Below are 18,411 nucleotides of genomic sequence, written 5' to 3'. Positions count from 1 at the left end.
CTGAAAGCTTTACTCCCTTCACCTCACCATGATCAACTCCGTATTGAGCAATTGTATTTTGAGTATATTTCCCAATTGTATTTTGGGTGCCTTCCAACCCGAGGGGTTCATCTTCCAGCACTATATCTGACAATGTTCTTGTGCTATTCATAGTGTTTTGTTTTGCCTAATCATCTGTGTATGTATGCTTGTGTGTGTGCATGTATGAATAAAATTAGGCATTGTATGCTCAAAAAATATATATAGGACAGAAAGAAAAGACCAAAGTGAATGTCAAAAGAAACTCTGAAATTTGCTCTTGAGCATAGAGAAGCTAAAACAAATGAAAGAAATGAGGAAGTCTAAGAATTCAACAGAAAAATGTGAAGGGAAGCTCAATAAGACAAATATTATAATGAAATGTACAAAGATCTAGAGTTAGAAAACCCAAATGGAAGATGCGTTCAGCATTTCTCAAGGTGAAAGAGCTGAAGAAAAAATGTAAGCCTTGGGTTGTAGTACTGAAATCTCTACGGGTAAAATACTGAATGATGCTGGAAACATCAAAAGAAGGAAGGAATACGCAGAGTCACTGTACCTAGAAGAATTGGTCAATGTTCCATCATTTAAAGATTTCAAGAAGTACCATATAATCAAAAACCAATGGTATTGAAGGAAGAATTTCTAGCAGCACTGAAGGCATTGGTGAGAAACAAGGTTATAGGAATTGATGGACTACAAATTGAAATGTTTTAATCAACAGATGCAACTCTTGAGATGCTCACTCATGTATATCAAAAATTTGGAAGACAGCTACTTGGTCAACTGATGGAAAGAGATCCATATTCATGCCCATTCCAAAGAGAGGTGACACAACTAAAAGCAATGCAGAAATCATTAGACAATATCTTTAATATCACATGCAAGCAAAATTTTGCTAGAGATAATTCAAAAAACAGCTACATCAGTACATTGACAGGGAACTGCCAGAGGCTCAAACTGGATTCAGAAGAGGACATGGAACATGAGATATCATTGCTGACCTTAGATGGATTTTTGCTGAAAGCAGAGAATACAAGAAAGATGTTTATCTGTGTTTCATTGACTATGCAAAGACTTTTGACTGTGTGAATCATGGGACATTACAAGGGACATTACGGAGAATGTATTCTGGAACATTTAATTGTGCTCATGAGGAACTTGTGCATTAGAACAGGAGGCAGTTGTTGAACAGAATAAATGGCACTGAATGGTTTAAAATCAGGAAAGATGTGTGGCAGTGTTGTATTCTTTCACCATACGTATTCAGCCTATATACTTAGTAGATAATCAAAGAAGCTGGGTTATATCAAAAAGATTGTGGCATCAGGATTAGAGGAAGACTCTTTAACATCCTGCAATATGTAGATGATACAACCTTGCTTGCTGAAATGAAGAGGATTTAAAAGTACTTACTGATGTGTGGCAAGTCCAGGGGACTCTTGGACCCAGAGTCAGGGACATAACCGCAAAGGACTAGAGTGGAGAGTGAAGCATATAGCTGATAAGAAGAGAGGGCATATGCACAAGAACATCCACACTTGCAGATAATACCCACTTGACCTGGCTTCAATGACTGGATGATCAGAGTTCAATCAGAAAGAGGGAAAAAAGAGTAATCTGATACAATCTGATGAACTTGACATACACACATCAAAAGAGGGAACAAATCTTCACAGTGAGGATCATTCCCACGCCCTCCACACACAGAGAGGACGGGGATGGGCAACTTGGACATTGGCTACCCAGAATGGGGGGTGCTACAGAGGCAAGAAGTGACTGACTTACAAGCTTTCAAGAGGGACCCTAGATCCAGAGGGCGTGGAGCAAGGTAGAATCTCCACTGAGTAGTATCCGTTCTGTCTAGTTGGGGCTGATGAAAGGAGATGCAGATAGGTCTCTTGCAATACAATAGTGAATAATTGTTATCAGGACTGATTGTAAGGGCTGGAAATGTAAAGGTAGACATTTTGTGGCAAAGGGAGGGGAGTGATTAACTTTGCAATCTAGGAGCGGAGGTCCCTGGGACCATCAAGGTAGAAGAGTGGAGAACGGAACCCTACCCAGAGAAGCAGTGATGCCAGAGATGGAGGCAGAGACGATGACATGGGGAGATGAACGTCTGGGGACTTTGGACCCGGAGAGGGAGAGGAACTGTGTGATGACAACCTGGGGGGCGCAGGCATGTGGGGTATACTGTTTGGTTGGTTGATGATGCATGTAGGGGATTGTAACCATGTCAAGGAAACAATATGTAACGGGATCAATGTGAAACTAATGTCCTCCCATGTAAACTATCACATAATTCACAATAAAGCATTAAAAAAAATTTTAAACAACATATCACTATGGACAAATCTGCTACACAAGACCTTTTTAAAGTGTTCAAGAACAAAGATGTAAGTTTGAGGAGTAAGATGCACTTGACCTAAACCATGCTACTTTTAGTAGCCTCCTATACATGTGAAAGTTGGACAATGAATAAGGAAGACTTCAGAAGAATTGATGAGTTTGAGTTATGGTGTTGGAGAAGAATATTAAAAATACCGTGTACTGCCAAAAGAACAAACAAATCTGAGTTGGAAAAAGTGCAAGCACAGTGCTCCTTAGAAGTCAAGATGACCAACCTTCATCTCTCATACTTCAGACATATTATCAGGAGGGATCAGTCCCTGGAGAAGGACATCATACTTGGTAAAGCGGAAAGTCAGTAAAAGAGGAAGATGTTGGCCGTAGCGAGGTGTGTCAAGTACAACAGCGATTGTGAGATTGATGCAGGACCAGGCAGTGTTTCACTCTGTTGTGCATAGGGGCTCAATGTGTCGGCATCAACTTGATGGCACCTATCAACAGCAACAACATGCAAAGTTCTCTGTTTGAGGTTCATGGGGGCAGGTTAGGCTGGTGTTGACCTCTGGTCATCTTTGATCTCATGGTGAAGGAGCAGTTGGTGAGGCTGCAGGTGCTGTGTGGTTTTCTGGGCATTGTGGACATATTTACTGCCTCCCATCCTGTAGAACAGGGGGAAAAAAACAAAACAAAGGAAAATAAAACCAAAGAAGAACCAAAAAGAAAATAAAAGATAAAATTTAAAAGGATGGGCAAAGTAGGCAATGAAAATAATAAAGAAAAACAAGAAATAGATAAAAGAAAAATATGGGAAGAAAAAAGACTAGAATAATTAACCTGGGTAAAGGAATGAGAAAAAGTAAGCAAAAAAGAAAAATAAGGGAAGGGAAAAAGAAAAGGGAAACAAGGAAATAAAGAAAAAAGGAAGTCAGAGAAATAAATGAAAACAAAAACAAAGGTGGTGGTTGGTGGTTAAGTGCTGTGGAGTCGGTTCCAACTCATAGCAACCCTGTAGGGTTTCCGAGGCTGTAAATCTTTACCGGAGCAGAAAGCCTCATCTTTCTCCCGCGGAACAGCTGGTAGTTTCGAACTGCTGAACTTGCGGTTAGCAGCCAGAGAGCTACCAGAAAGTTCCTTTAAAAAAACAAAAAAGGTTGGGAAAGAAAATGAAAAAAAGAAAGCAGTTGGGCATCTGGGTGATGAACTTTCTTGCTAAGGAGGCGGTGGCGTGGGGGGAGTGGGGGTTGATAGGACTCCTCATAAGGGTCAGCACACTCTGCTGACTGAACATGTTACAAGGAGAGTGGAGGTGGCTGACCATTAGTTTATGATGGATGACTGGGGTGTGGACAGTTCACTTCATAAGGTCTTTCTGCCCTCTGAGAGGGCAGCTGGGGTCAGGACCCATGATCATGGAAGGAGTTCCTGCATTCCTAGAGTGCAGTTGTGGGTAGGGTACATGGTCCTGGATCTATTTCCTACTGGCACAGAATGTGGCTATGGTCTGGATGCCAGGTTTTGGAAGGAGTTCCTGACCATCCAGGGTATGAGTAGTGGGCAGAGCATGTGTCTGGCACTGGGACTCCTACCCAGAGGAGGTGGAGAGAGAGCATATGTCTCAAAATTCAGAGTGGCATGCTTCCAGTCTCCAGTCTGCAAGGGTGTGCCTCCTACTTCATGCAGAGCAGGGCCTGAACAGAGGGTGGTGTTGGGGGATGTTACTGGCTACCTGGGAGGTGAGTGTGGGGACTTGTCTTACTTCTGGTCACCTGAGGATATGGGGTACCAGGTGAAGAGTGCATCTTTCTGGTTATCAGCCATCAGTGTGGGTGCTTGTGCAGTCCTCAGTAAGCAGAGCAATTTATCAGTTTGTTGCTGTGGTTGAACACTACTTAGAAAAGTTCAGAATGTCTGTGCTGTGTCAGACTAGCTGACACTGTTCCATTTGTCTCCTTTGTTGCCGTTCTTACTTGTTTTCCCTCCTAGTCGCTATTCGTTTCACTTCTCTATCCTTACCTCCAAAGCCCAAGGTTTCAGGATTGTCATTTGTATCTGCTGCATTTGGTCTTTTGTATCTTTATGACACAGGATCTGCATAGCCTACCATATTGTTGGAAGTCCTGGACATTCTAATTTTTATGACTATTTGCCCAAAGACCTGATCACCAGTGTTATAAATGTTTCTTTTTAAACAGGATTAATCACTAATTTTAGATTCACTTTTCCAAATGACCTGTTGGTACTCCATGTCAAAGTAACATTGATCTTCACTGACCCAACTTGGGTCATGTGCAGACATAGCTGGCATGTGGGTGTAGTCCTGGCCTCTGGTGTGGGCCTTTGGCCAATGCACAGAAGCCAGTGGTCCCAGCACTGGCACACTCATGGCTCACCTGAAAAAGCTGTGCTGTTATCCCACTGATAGCTTCTTTGTTAGTGTTGTTAAATGTCAAGTTGGTTCTGATTCATAGCTAACCTGTATAGGGTTTAATGGCTGACCTTGTGGTTTGAAGTCCAGTTCAGATCCTGGTATCACACCACACCAGGGTATCTTCTGTAGGTTCACTTAATTGTACAAAGTCATCCTTATTTTCAGTTCTTACGTTTCTATCATTGTGTGTTTGACCAGAAACTCAATTGTTTTAGGTTCTAGAGGAGTTCATTTGTGAACTAGTTGTGAAACAATTGAAGCAACATCAAAATACAATGGAGGACAAGTTCATTGTTTGCTTAAACAAAGTTGTACAGCACTTCCCACCTCTGGCGGATAGGTAAGGGGGTCAGTCACAGTCCAAACTCTGTGGCCCATGAGAGAGTCTGGGCTATCCAGTTTCACAAATCATATTCATTGTTAGGTTTATGAATGCTGTGTTCTTCCTGCTGCCGAAATTCCATGGTGTAATGAAGACGCTGTGTCTGGAGGTGGTGCTTTGTCGTGCAGAAGAAATACCAGATGTCTACTTGGAGCTAATGAGCAAAGACTTCAAGCAGGTCATGAGACACAGGTGAGTGGAGAGTCAGGCACCGCCTTCTTTTGTTCAGCTTGCTCATAAAAACATTAATTCATTGAGATATCTCCTTCTGCTCATAAAGAACTTGTGAACACATTTAACATCCATATTTCAAGTAACATCCTGTTTATGATTCCCCTTATTAGAATCACCTTTAATGTCCATAAGTCTAGTAACAGTTTCTTGAAGAGAATCTGAGATATTTACAAACCCCTCAAAGCAATTCGAGCTTCTATCCATTACACAGTTTCAAAGCCACATCCATATTTTTAGGTATTTGTTTGGGAAGCGCCTCTGTTTTATGGTACCAAATTCTGCCTTAGATTTCTAGAGCTGTCATAACAAAAAATACCACAAGGGTGGCTTTAAAGAAGAGGAATTTATTATCTTACAGTTATGGAGGGTCGTTGTCAGAATGTCAGCTCCAAATAAAGGTCTTTCGACTGTTTCAGCTTCTAGTTGTTAAGTGCCATCAAATTGGTTCCAATCCATAGCGACCCTGTATAGGGTTTCTGAGGAGCTGCTGGTGAGTTTGAACCATTGATCTTGCAGTTCAAACAACTTTGCAGTCCCATTCATTAACCCACAGTGCCACACCAGGACTCCTAGTAGCTGCTGACAATTTGTCTCTGTCACCCACCCCACTCTGGCATAACCTCATTAACATAACCAGAGAAAGCTTCTACATAGCTTTGTAATTATAGATACAAGGGTTAGGACTGCAACATAAATGTTTTTGGGACCCAATTCAATCTATAACTGACACTAAAGAACATTTTAAAAGAAAAAGCTGACAATTTTATTATTTTTATTCCTTGTGCACTTTCCCAGGCCTGATCTATATACTAGGTGCTTCAGATAAGTTCATGGAAACAGTTCATCATCTCTTCATTCCATTTTCCATGAACTTTTGGAAGCCCTGTCATACATTTTTTATTTTTTCACATAAAGAAAGCTTACTGATAAATTTGTCATGTGGCAACAGCAGATAATGTATGTGATTGTATTCTGATATTCATCATTAAATATTTACTGAGTTTTCGCTGTGCATGAGGTAGTGTACTTAGGTGCTTTAAAAAGTGAAAGACACACTGTACCAGACTGTTCAGTGTGCTCCATTTAGGATCCAGTCTGCACTGACTCCCAGTATTGCCAGACTAGACTAGAATTTGGAATCATTTTTTTAAATCATGAAATCCTTTATAATTAGATTATTTTGCTTAATATTATCAGGATTTTGTTTTGCTTTGTTTTTTCAAAAAATCATTTTATTTTAGAATAATTATTAGGTTTATGAAAAAATTTAAAGATAGTATAGGGCCTCCCCATATACTTCGCTCCATTTCCCCTTCTTATCCAAGCATGACATGGCTTGTCAAAACTAGGAAATGAGCATTAGTACATTATCTTTCACTAAACTAGACTTTATTTGGCTTTTACCAATTTTTCTTTTGTCATTTTATTAATGTCTCTTTTCTTCTCCAGGATCCAGTTTGGGATACCTCATTGGATTAAGCTATTTATTTTTAATAATCTAGCCCATGATAATTATTTCAAAGAATACTACTATAATTCTGAATTATATGGCTGTAATTATATCTCTTATAACAAATTTTGACACTGTAGAACAGTTCAGAGAATGTTACCTATATTAACTTGAAAGCACAATAATAAAATTGTTAAATTTGCTCTTTTTATAGAGATGATGAAAGACAAAAAGTATGTTTGGACATAATTTATAAGATGATGGCAAAATTAAAACCAGTAGAACTTCGAGAACTTCTGAATTCTGTTGTAGAGTTTGTTTCACACCCCTCTCCAACATGTAGGGAACAGATGTATAATATTCTTATGTGGATTCATGACAATTACAGGTAAGCTGTAGATAGTTATGTCTTAGTTATCTGCTGTGGTTATAACTGAAGTACCATTGGTGGTTGGCTTTAATAAGCAAAATGTATTTTCTCAGTTTCAGAGGCTTTAAGTTTGAATTCATGGCCCTGATCCTAAGAAAAGGTTTTCTCTCTCTGCTAGCTCTAGAGAAAAGTCCTTGTCTCTTGAACTTACTTCATGATTCCCTGGAGATTTCTATGTGACTTGGCATCAGTATTTCCCATCTCTGCTGCTTCTCTTGCTTGTTTTAATCTCTCTCTCTTTTTTTTTAATTTTACTTGCATTTTTTTTTTTTAACTTTTTATTATGAACTGAGTGAAACTGAGTGATAGTTTACATGGGAGAACATTCGATTTACACCATCATTTCACTGCCATGATTACAATCTCCTCCGTGCATCATCATTTAACAGTATTTGCTTCCATTCCCTCTGAGGTTTTTTTGGTGGTATAGTGGGAGTGGGGAGGGGTGTACATAGAAACACTCAGGAATACATAATAATTTAAACAACCAAAGGGCACATTCTGCAAGCCTTCCTCCTGGTCACCAGCACCCAGTCCTTCTCTTCCCATGAGTCCAGAGTCCTCAGCTGCTCCTGCTAACCATGTCCTCATCTCTTCCTCCATCTCTGGTGTCTCTGCTTCTCTGGGTAGGGACCAACATTTCGCTTGTGTGCTTCTCCCTTGATGGTTCTAAGGTCCTGTTTCTGAACTGTAAGTTGTTTTAATCTCTTTTATATTTCAGAAGAGATCAACTAAAAACACACTGATCCTGCCTCATTAATATAACAAATCCAAACCATTCCTAAATGGGATTATGATCATAGGCATAGGAGTTAGTGTTTACGACATATATTTTGGGGGATGTTCAATCCATGGCATGGTACTTATTTTTAGGTGTTATTTCGGTGCCTTTAGCAGTCTGGAGTCCTGGTGTGGTGCTGTAGGCTAAACAGTGGACTGCCAGCTGAAAGGTTGACAGTTCAAACCCAACAGCTGCTCTTTAGAAACAGGGTCACTAAGGGTTAGAATGAACTCGGCAGCACTTAACAACAACAGAAGTCTGTAACATAATAGTAAGAATATAGATATATCATATGCTTTTTACCATAACATCGAGGTTATTTGGGTTCGGTGGTACAATTCTCTGCTACCCTGTGGGAGACCTGAATTTGATTCCCAGTCTTGCACCTCATGTGCAGCCACTTCCTGTCTCAGTGGCGGCTTATGTGTTACTATAATGTTGAACATGTGTCAGCAGAACTGTCAGACTAAGAGACTAGAAAGGAAAGCCTGGCAATGTACTTTCACAAATTGGCCAGTGAAAATGCTGTGGAGTAACGTGGTCCAAACTACAACTTCACCATTTTGTTCTTTTGTGCATGAGATCACCAGTAGGGGATGACTTGATGGCCACTAACAACAACCACATTTTTAATACATTAAAGTGAGATTATATGTTGTGGTTATGTGCCATTGAGTCAGTTCCGACCCATAGCGACCCTGTATAGGGTTTCCGAGGAACAGCTGGTGAGCTTGAACCACCAACTTTGCAGTTCAAACAGCTTTACAGTCTGGCACATTAACCCACAGTGCCATACTGGGATAGTCTCTTGAAATATATTCTTATTTTAGCTCATATTTGTACATGTCAGGGAGTAGGGATATTCAGCAAGTGAAATTATTAGCTGAGCTAAACATATAAGTGCCCTGCTTATAAATTTCTTTTCATGGTTATCCTTTGAGACCTGACAAGGTTAAAGAAACCATCCACTCCTGGGTGGTTTTCGTACTTCAGGAACACCGTCTCATCACTACCGCTGCCTTTTCTCACCACCCTGACCTTTTCTAGAACTTTGTAGTGTTTCCAGAGAGCCCTTCATCCCCGTTCGGTCAGCCCTCACTTTCTTACCATTTGTTTGTGAACTTCTGTCACCACTGGGTGGTGAGGGGTGCTGGTGACCAGGCGGGAGGCTGTGAGGGGTGCACACATGGTTGTTTTAACTGTAGAAGGTGAAGTCTAATCAAAGCCCAGATTTCTTTAATTATAGACAGTGTTATTGAGATTGAGCAAAAGTGTTAGAAGAAATTATTAAGATCTGGTCATTTTGTTCTTTTTCTTAAACAGAGATCCAGAAAGTCAAACAGATACTGACTCCCAGGAAATACTTAAGCTGGCCAAAGATGTGTTGATTCAAGGATTGATTGATGAGAATCCCGGGCTACAGTATGTGCTCCACCTAGAATAATTGAGCTAGACCAATTAAAGTTTTAGGGTTATTTCTTTCTAGACTAGCATCAAGAATATTTCTTTAGTTTGACAAGTATATTTGCAGAATTATCATTTTATCACTCCTGCTTTTATAATCACATTAAGAGAAAACGTAAAAATTCTGACCAGTTACATTGATATGAAACTCCTGAAAAAGTGGAATGGATAAAGTGTTCTTTGTCGGTGTTGTAAAGCGAAAGGAAAATTTGTAGTGTAAATATGTATCACTGATACATACTGAGAAGGTGCAGTGATTATGGAGGGATAAGAACCAGACTGCAAAGCTCAATGTTGGCAGTTCAAGCCCACCAGCCAGTCTATGGGTATAAAAGATGATTCCACAAAGATTTACAGCCTTGGAAACTCCGTACAGGGTCCTTTATGAGTGTGAGTTTACTCAGTGGCACATATCAACAACAACATACTAATATCAGATGAAATGCTAGAATTCTTGTGGCTATATGAATGGTTCATGCTAAGCTCTAAAACGCCTACCCTATGGTCAGTTAGTGAGTGTTTCATCAAGTCCCAATTTTATAAAAAGAAACATTTTTGTGAAATTCAGAATATCATTTAATTTTTCTTTTCTCTAATTTTGAATTCATTGAACTCTGTTAAATTATAGTATTTGGATTTTATTATGCTCTACTGTGAAGCTGTAGGATGAGCACTGAGGCTGTTAACTGCAATGTGGGCAGTTCAAATCCACCAGCTGCTCTTTAGAAACCCTAAACGGGGTTGGTATGAGTCAGAAGTGACTTGGTCACTTAACAACAACCAATAATCTATCTGGTTTTTAACTAACTGAAGTCTTGGGTACTTTATGACATTAATTATTAGAGTGAATTGTTTTAGCAAGGTAGTGATACCATTTCTAAAAGTGTTTTCTTAGTTTAAAATAGACAGATAATACTATGTACTCACTGAAAACTTCCTAGGTAATAGGGATGAGAATAAGGCCATCCATTTTCTCACCTCTTCTTAAATAGGCTAAATTTTTATAAAATTTCTCTTCTTCAATGTAGCTTTTTTTTGCATAATTTAGATTATGCTCTTGATATAATTTTGAATCTGGCTTCCGGCTCTGTTGAGGTTTGTCTAGATGGGAAACTGTCTTCCTCACATGCCACCATGTGTAGCGTATTCTTTCTTATTTGCTGATATCTAAGCATATGACTTTTTCTTTCTGCTTTACAGATTAATTATTAGAAATTTCTGGAGTCATGAAACTAGGTTACCATCACATATTTTGGACCGGTTGTTGGCACTAAATTCGTTATATTCTCCTAAAATAGAGATGCACTTTCTAAGTTTAGCAACAAATTTTCTTCTTGAAATGACCAGCCTGAGCCCAGATTATTCAAACCCTGTGTTTGAGCATCCTCTGTCAGAATGCCAGTTTCAGGTGAGGTGCTTCTTTCTATAACTAGTAATAAATATTGTAACCATTCCTTATTGTTAGTTAATAAAAAATTTCTAATAATGTTAAAAGTAGTTTTCTTCCTACTTTTGGAATGCTGTACAATTCTTTCGGGAGTATCTGCATATGCTAAGCCCCTGCACCCATTGCTCTCCACAAGACATACTCTGCTCACCCTTTCAACCTCATTTAAAGTTTGTCCTATGCAGCATTGCTCTTGCTGACCACCAGTGGAGACACCTGGTTTGCTTCTCCACCTGGCAGCAATAACAAAGTGTCAGGGTCTCTATATTAACAGCACACTTGGCTCAAGCTGGACTTGCCAGCTCTGCTGAAGGAGTTGCTAACTTTGTTTTGTCCACACTTGTATTCTTGGTATCTATTCTAGTGCCTGACACATGGTGAGTATGAAAGAACTATGTGAGTCATTTAACTTGGGTTTGCTTGTGGTGCCATTATTAAAAGTTACATAATGTCTTTGAATGCAGACGATTAAAGAGTAGCAGTTGTAGCTAGTTTTTCTTTATTTTTTATAGAGCTTTTATTGTGAATTCTGTGATAGCTTACCAAGCAGAACATTGGTTTTGCACTCAACCAATCATATTTTGTTTCACTGCAGTGATTACAATCCCCTCTGTGCACCATCAGTTAACAATATTTGCCTCTTTATCTGCTTTTTTTTTTTTTTCGGTGTACACAAAAACACGCAGAAACAGAATCATTTAAACAGCTAAGAGGTACATTTTGTAAGCCAGCCTCCTGCATGCCAGCATACAGCCTTTCTGTTTCCATGAATCTAGAGTCCTCAGCTGTTCTGTCTCTCCATGCCATCATCTCTGCCTTAATCTCTGATACTACTGCTTCTCTGGTTAGGACCCCATGTTCCAGTCATGCTCTTCCCTCTTGATAGTCCTCTGTTCCTGGAATGTAAGATTAACTACTCCCCCCTTTTTGTCATGCTCTTCCCCTCTTTCCCTCTTGATAGTCCTCTGTTCCTGGAATGTAAGATTAATTACTCCCCCCCTTTTTGTTACACAACTTCTACCTTTACAAGTGTGACAATCACAGTTAGTCATGATAACAGTTATTTACTATTGAAATCAAAGAGTCCTATCCCTATCTTCTTTCTCCAGACCCATCTAGACAAGATGAAATGTAATTAGTTTTTCTAGTGGGTAAAGTTATTCAATTGAAAGTTTTATCTTTGAAAAGGTTTCCCTCCAGCTGCTTTCCACAGGGTAATATAAACTATTTTACATATTTGCAGTTAGGTTTTACATACTGTTAGATTTTACATAAAAACATTTCAGTGTGGCTAACAGAAGGAACCATTAGTTGATAGGAAACTTTCTCACACACAGGAATACACTATTGATTCTAACTGGCGTTTCCGGAGCACTGTTCTCACTCCGATGTTTATTGAGACTCAGGCCTCTCAAAGTACTCTCCTGACCCGAACCCAAGATGGGTCCCCCACAGCTCAAGGACTGATGACTGGACAAGTGCGGACTACTCAGCAGCACTGGGACTTCACACCTACTCAAAACACAGGTAATCATTTACCTGAACACCTGCTGGTCAAGTAAATGAGATAAATAAACAAAAGGTACTCTGACTTGTAAAGGGGCTCTCTGCTTGCAAGAACATGAACATTTTATGAGTGGTGGTGGTGGTTGTGTGCTGTGGAGTTGGTTCCGAGTCATAGAGAACCCTATACAGGGTTTCCGAGGCTGTAAATCTTTACAGGAGCAGAAAGCCTCATCTTTTTCCCAAGGAGCAGCTGGTAGTTTCGAACTGCTGACCTTGTGGTTCTCAGCCCAATTTGTAACCACTGTGCTACCAGAGCTCCTTATAAGAGTTGGTTGGTTATGTGCCGTGGAGTTGGTTCCGACTCACAGCGACCCTGTACAGGGTTTCCAAGGCTGTAAATCTTTACGGGAGCAGAAAGCCTCATCTTTCTCCCGCGGAACAGCTGGTAGTTTTGAACTGCTGACCTTGCGGTTTGCAGCCCGATTCGTAACCACTACACTACCAGAGCTCCTTAGGAAGGAGAAAATAGTGAAATACTTTGAGAATCATATGAAAGATAGTTAAAGGAAGAATTGGATTTCTTTTGTTTGGAGAAACCAGGAGACATTTCCACACATGTGTGTTGGTTTATTGTCCAGAAAAATCTGTTGGATGTCTTGAATTTAAAATGTCTTTTACAACCAAACACCACATGCAGTTTGGTTTATTGGTTTGAAAGTTTTGGGTCTTGGTTTTGTATGGGATATCACATTTAATTCAGCTAATACTGTGTCTAAGGAGCTCTGGTAGCGTAGTGGTTACGAATCGGTCTGCGAACATTAAGGTCAGCAGTTCGAAACCACCAGTCGCTCCACAAGAAAGATGAGGCTTTCTGCTCCCATAAAGATTTACAGCGTCGGAAACCTTGTACAGGGTCGCTGTGGATCGGAACTGACTTGACGGCACATAACAACAACAACAACAACAATACTGTGTCTATTTCCTAGTTTGTTGCATAGTGCCTGGGATCTTAAAAGCTTGCAGGTGGCCATCCAGGGTGGTCTCTTTTTGCATGAAATGATGACGGAATGAGGAGAGTTGGGAGTAAGAGGCGGCTATGAAATGTGTGGCTAATTGCCTCCACAAACAACTGCTTTCATTGCCATGCAACCAGAGAATACGATGGTGCCTGGCTACCATTACTGACTGTTTGGATCAAAGATTCTATAGAAGAATGATGATCAACAGGAGAAAATTGAGAACAGAATTTCAAAGTCTCATGAGATTGTCTTTCTAGAATCACGGAGGGTGGATGAACCCTGAAACTGTTACCCTGAGTTGTAAATCAAAAATGCCCCTGAAGTTTTCTTTAACTAATAGTCTGAATTCATTAATAGAGGATGTCTGCCTTGCACATTCTCTTCTTTTAAAGATCTGTATGAGAGCAAACTGACAACAGCAACTGAAAGAGACAGGAGGCGTAGGGGCCGTGAATTTATGTAAATGGAGAAGGTATCGTGTGGAATAGGAGGGTGAGAATGGGTACCCAGCTTGAAGAATTAATTGATGTCACTAAATTATACTTGCAGAAATTGTTTAATTAGTTTATGTTCTGTGTATATTTTCAACAAGTATAATAAATTATTTGTATTTAAAAAAAACAAAGTACAGTAACCTAAATTTATTGATTGTGTTTAGTTCTTTCTTTAAATGGTTTAACTGTTGCCTTTGATCAGCAAACTACAGTTTGTATTATTGTTGTTAAGTGCTGTCAAGTCGGTTCCAACCCATAGCGACCCTCTATAGGGTGTCCAAGGAACAGCTTGAACCGCGGACCTTGCAGTTCAAACGGCTTTGCAGTCTGACACATTAACCCACAGCGCCACACCAGGACTCCATAGTTTGTATGTTGTTGTTGTTGTTGTTAAGTACCGTGGAGTTGATCGGTTCCGACTCATAGTGACTCTGCACAGGGTTTCTGAGGCTGTAAATCTTTACAGGAGCAGAAAGCCTTACCTTTCTCCCGCAGAACGGCTGGTAGTTTCGAGCTGCCAACTTTGAGGGTAGCAGCCCAATTTGTAGCCACTATGCAACCAGAGCTCCTTACAGTTTGTATAGTGAAATATAAATAGCTGAATAATTTTCTATAAGCTCTTGAAAGTTTTTCCTTGATACAGTTTTTCCATTTCTACTGCAGTCCTGGTGTGGCTCAGTAGGATAAGCACTGGACTGCTAAACACAAGCTCCTTGGAAATACTGTATAGTATTGTTATGAGCCAAAACTAACTCAACAGCACATAACATTAGTTTCCAAAGTAGAACTAATTCATATTATTAACAAAGGAAATTTTATGACACTGATACTCGAAATTCTGTAAGTTTAGTACCAAGTAAGACAGTTATATCCTGTAACAGACAGAATAGAATCCTTTAATATTTCAAGTCAAGGCTTGAATTTTTTTTTTTTCTTCAGTTCTTTCAGCTTGAGAAATGCTGAGTGTGTTCTTCCTTTTAGGTTTTCTAACTCCAGGTCTTTGCACTTTTCATTATGATTGTTTACTTTGTGTTTACTTTGTCTTCTCAAGCTGCCCTTTGAAGTTTTCTGTTCAGTTCTTTTACTTCCTCGTTTCTTCAATTTGCTTTTAGCATCTCTACACTGGAGAGCAAGTTTCAGATTTTTTTCTGACATCCATTTTGGTCGTTTCATTCTTTCTTGTCTTACAATATTGAAGGATTCAATTGACAAAATATTGAATGATGCAGAAAGCATCAAAAGAAGATGGGGAGAATATTCAGTCACTGTACCAAAAAGAAATAGTTGGTGTTAAACCATTTCAAGAGCTAGCCATATGATCAAGATCCTGTGATGCTGAAGGAAAAAACCCAAGTTCACTGAAGGCACTGGCAAAGAACAAGGCTCGGGGAATTGATGGGCTACAAATTGAAATCATTCAACAAACTAATGTAGCACCGGTGGTACTTATTGATCAATGCCAAGAAATTTGGACGACAGCTACCTGGCTAACCGACTGGAAAAGATCTGTATTTGGGCCCATCCCAAAGAGAGCGACTCAGTGGAATGCAGGAAACATTGGACAATATCATTAATATTACATTCAAGTAAAATTTTGCTAAAGATAATTTAAAAATCACCTGCAGCAGTTCATTGAAAAGGAGCTGCCAGAGGTTCAGACCGAACGCAGATGGGAACATGGAACAAGTTATATCATTGCTGAAGTCAGATGGATCTTGACTGAAATCAGAGAATGATATTTACCTGTGCTTTATTGACTACACAGAGGCTTTCAATTGTGTGGCTCATGACAAGCTCTCAGTGACACTGTGGAGAATGAGTATTCCAGAACACTTATTTGTGCTCATGAGGAACCTACATAGACCAAGAGGAAGTCGTTGGAACACAACAAGGGGACACTGAATTGTTTAAAATTAGGAAAGATGTGCAGAAGACCCCCAATGAGATGAATTGGCACAATGACAGCAACAATGGTTCAAGCGAAGCAATGATTGTGAGATTGCTGCAGGATGGGGCAGTGTTTCCTTCTGTTGTATGTAAGGTTGCTGTGAGTTGGTACTGACTTGATGGCACTTAACAGCAAAACAACAATAGATTGAAAGCTTTAATCACCCCAGCAGTTTACTTCTTATTTACACAGACTGCCTCTCCATCTTACAGCCCCACCTACACTTCTGTTACTCTCCTCCCTACCACAGGTGAGTGCCTGGGAGCTGAGAGTCTGTGGATTCTTCTCCATAGCAGCGTGGCTGCTGAAGAAGAGTCTTCTCCCTCAGTGTGCTGCAGCTTCCCTGCCTTATTGCTTGCAGGTGTGTGTATGTGCGGACCTGTCTATTTGTAAGACGTGTTCTAATATGTTCTGACGTACCCGTTTGTAGATGGAAGAAGCTCCTTTAACTGGCTAACTGGAAGCAGCATTGACCCGCTGGCAGATTACATGGCCTCACCGTCATCTGATGCCCTGTCTTCCTCCTTGCTGTTTGTCCATAAGAGGAGGGAAAAAGCACCAAGATCATCCTTGAAGCCAGTGGGACCTAATTTTGGGAAAAAGAGGCTGGGCCTTCCAGGTGATGAGGTGGATAACATGGTTAAAGGTAAAGCAAGGTTGCGGAAAATATTTACGATACCCTGCCCTCTAAATGAGTGCAGGCTGTCTTCTTGGTCTGTTTTCTAACTGTATCCATATTTTTATGCACCCTGTAATTAAGTCCTTTACAGTTGCATTCAGTGATGTTGACCTTGTTGAAAGCACAGCTTTAAGGTGTTCTGGAAAAAGTTTTAATAAATGAAACTCAGCCCATTCACTTAGAGACTTTGTAGGTCATGGGGGTAGAGAAAAGCAAGAAAATGGTCATTGAACTTTTTTGTGGTACTGTTAAAAAAAAAAATACCATAAGTGAGTAGCTTTAAAGAGCAAACATACTGTCTTACAGTCTGGAGGCTGAAGGTGTTTGCCAAATCAGTTCCTTCTGTGAGTATCTCTCCCAGTTTCAGGTGTCTATTGGCAGTCCTTGGCTTTCCTTTGTTTATAGATAATCTTCACCTGTCTGTAATCTTGTGGCGTCAGACCCCGTCTCACTTCCTAAGAGAGAATCAGAATCACCATCAATCCAAAGTTGATTCCACTGAGATGGAAGTCAGACAGCTTTTTTATTTTTTACCTTTCTGATTCCACCTCTCCTCCCTGCAGCACTCTCTATTTCTCTGCTGGGTGTGATAAGTCCTTGCATTGGCTACACGGAACTCACGTCTCATACTCATGATTATGTGCTTTATTAGGGAAGTAACACGATACAGCTCAGGAGAGAGGATGAAGTTTGTCTAACCAAGACAGCTCTCAGTTGTGCCCAGTGGCAGTCCTCTCGGCCATGCCTGGCTCCAGTTCTCACTCTCAACTGTGCCCACTGCCAGGCCTCACTGTAGGCCTCTGACTTGCTCAGGCAAGTGGACAAACAGCTCTTTAGCTTCACCAAGTGCCCAGAGGCACACGACTCCACCAGCAAGCCTCCTGTCTTACTCTCTATCACTCTGGGCCTGCAAGCCCACTGCAGCTGTCTGACACCAGTCACCTGGTTCTCGTTGCTCATATTGCTTCCCCTTTTCATGCCATCTCCAGTGTTAACAGTTCTCTCTTTTATATTTAAGACTTTTTTTTGCTCCAGACTCATCTTGGTGTTAGTGATGGCCCCCTATAACTACCTTATAAACTTAGCAAGATGACAAAACTGACCAATTCCTGTAAGAGTTTTACATGCCTTTTTTTTTTTTTCACATGCTTTTTTGCATGGTTAATTGTCCAATCCCTTTTCATTATTGTTGCCTAGCAAATTGTCTTGGCAGAACTACAAAGTCTTGGCCAGAATACAAGCAAATGTTTGGATTGAGTCTCTCAAAATATGTTTTGAAATTCTGTCGATATGCTGTTAGGGTTTAATACTGTGATTACATCAATTGACTTTGGGTAGAGAAAATTACCTTCCATAATATAATGAATGATCAATTCTAATGATAATTAGATAATCAAATTAGATCATCAAATCTAATGAAATGTATCCCCATTGAAGTCATACCAGGTTGCATCCTTTATACTAATCAGAAAGACACATGTATGGGGTGAGGGGATGGGGGAAGAGAGAGGCAGATGGATCTCCAAGGATTGTCCCAGATAGATCCAGAAGACCATTTCCTAGAACCACACCCTGAATTTGAACTTCTAGTCTCCTGGACTGTGAGGAAATAAATGTCTGTTCTTTAAAGCCACTCACTTGTATTTCTGTTAAAGCAGCATTAGCTACGTCTAGCTAACTAAGACAGCAAACAATCTCCGTTTTTTTGATGGAGACTCTGAGCAGGAGATGAGAGTGACAACATTGTTGAATTGCCCATCTCTGACTTTATCTTCTTCA

General features: G+C 40.2%; 1 protein-coding gene across 1 annotated transcript in view; it reads left to right on the top strand.

Annotated features, from left to right (window-relative positions):
• PRKDC (protein kinase, DNA-activated, catalytic polypeptide) overlaps positions 1–18,411 on the top strand; it is a 305,624-nt gene that overhangs the window by 150,632 nt on the left and 136,581 nt on the right. Inside the window, exons 54-60 of the mRNA XM_006860083.1 lie at positions 5,014–5,138; positions 5,223–5,372; positions 7,079–7,252; positions 9,399–9,497; positions 10,740–10,947; positions 12,324–12,513; positions 16,384–16,599. Of these exons, the coding sequence (XP_006860145.1) occupies positions 5,014–5,138; positions 5,223–5,372; positions 7,079–7,252; positions 9,399–9,497; positions 10,740–10,947; positions 12,324–12,513; positions 16,384–16,599 (1,162 nt within the window). The remainder of the gene's footprint in view (positions 1–5,013; positions 5,139–5,222; positions 5,373–7,078; positions 7,253–9,398; positions 9,498–10,739; positions 10,948–12,323; positions 12,514–16,383; positions 16,600–18,411) is intronic.

Source organism: Chrysochloris asiatica, unplaced genomic scaffold (assembly GCF_000296735.1).
Source record: "Chrysochloris asiatica unplaced genomic scaffold, ChrAsi1.0 scaffold00036, whole genome shotgun sequence".
NCBI classification, from domain to species: Eukaryota; Metazoa; Chordata; class Mammalia; order Afrosoricida; family Chrysochloridae; genus Chrysochloris; species Chrysochloris asiatica.
This window is presented reverse-complemented; position numbering and strand designations above follow the sequence as displayed.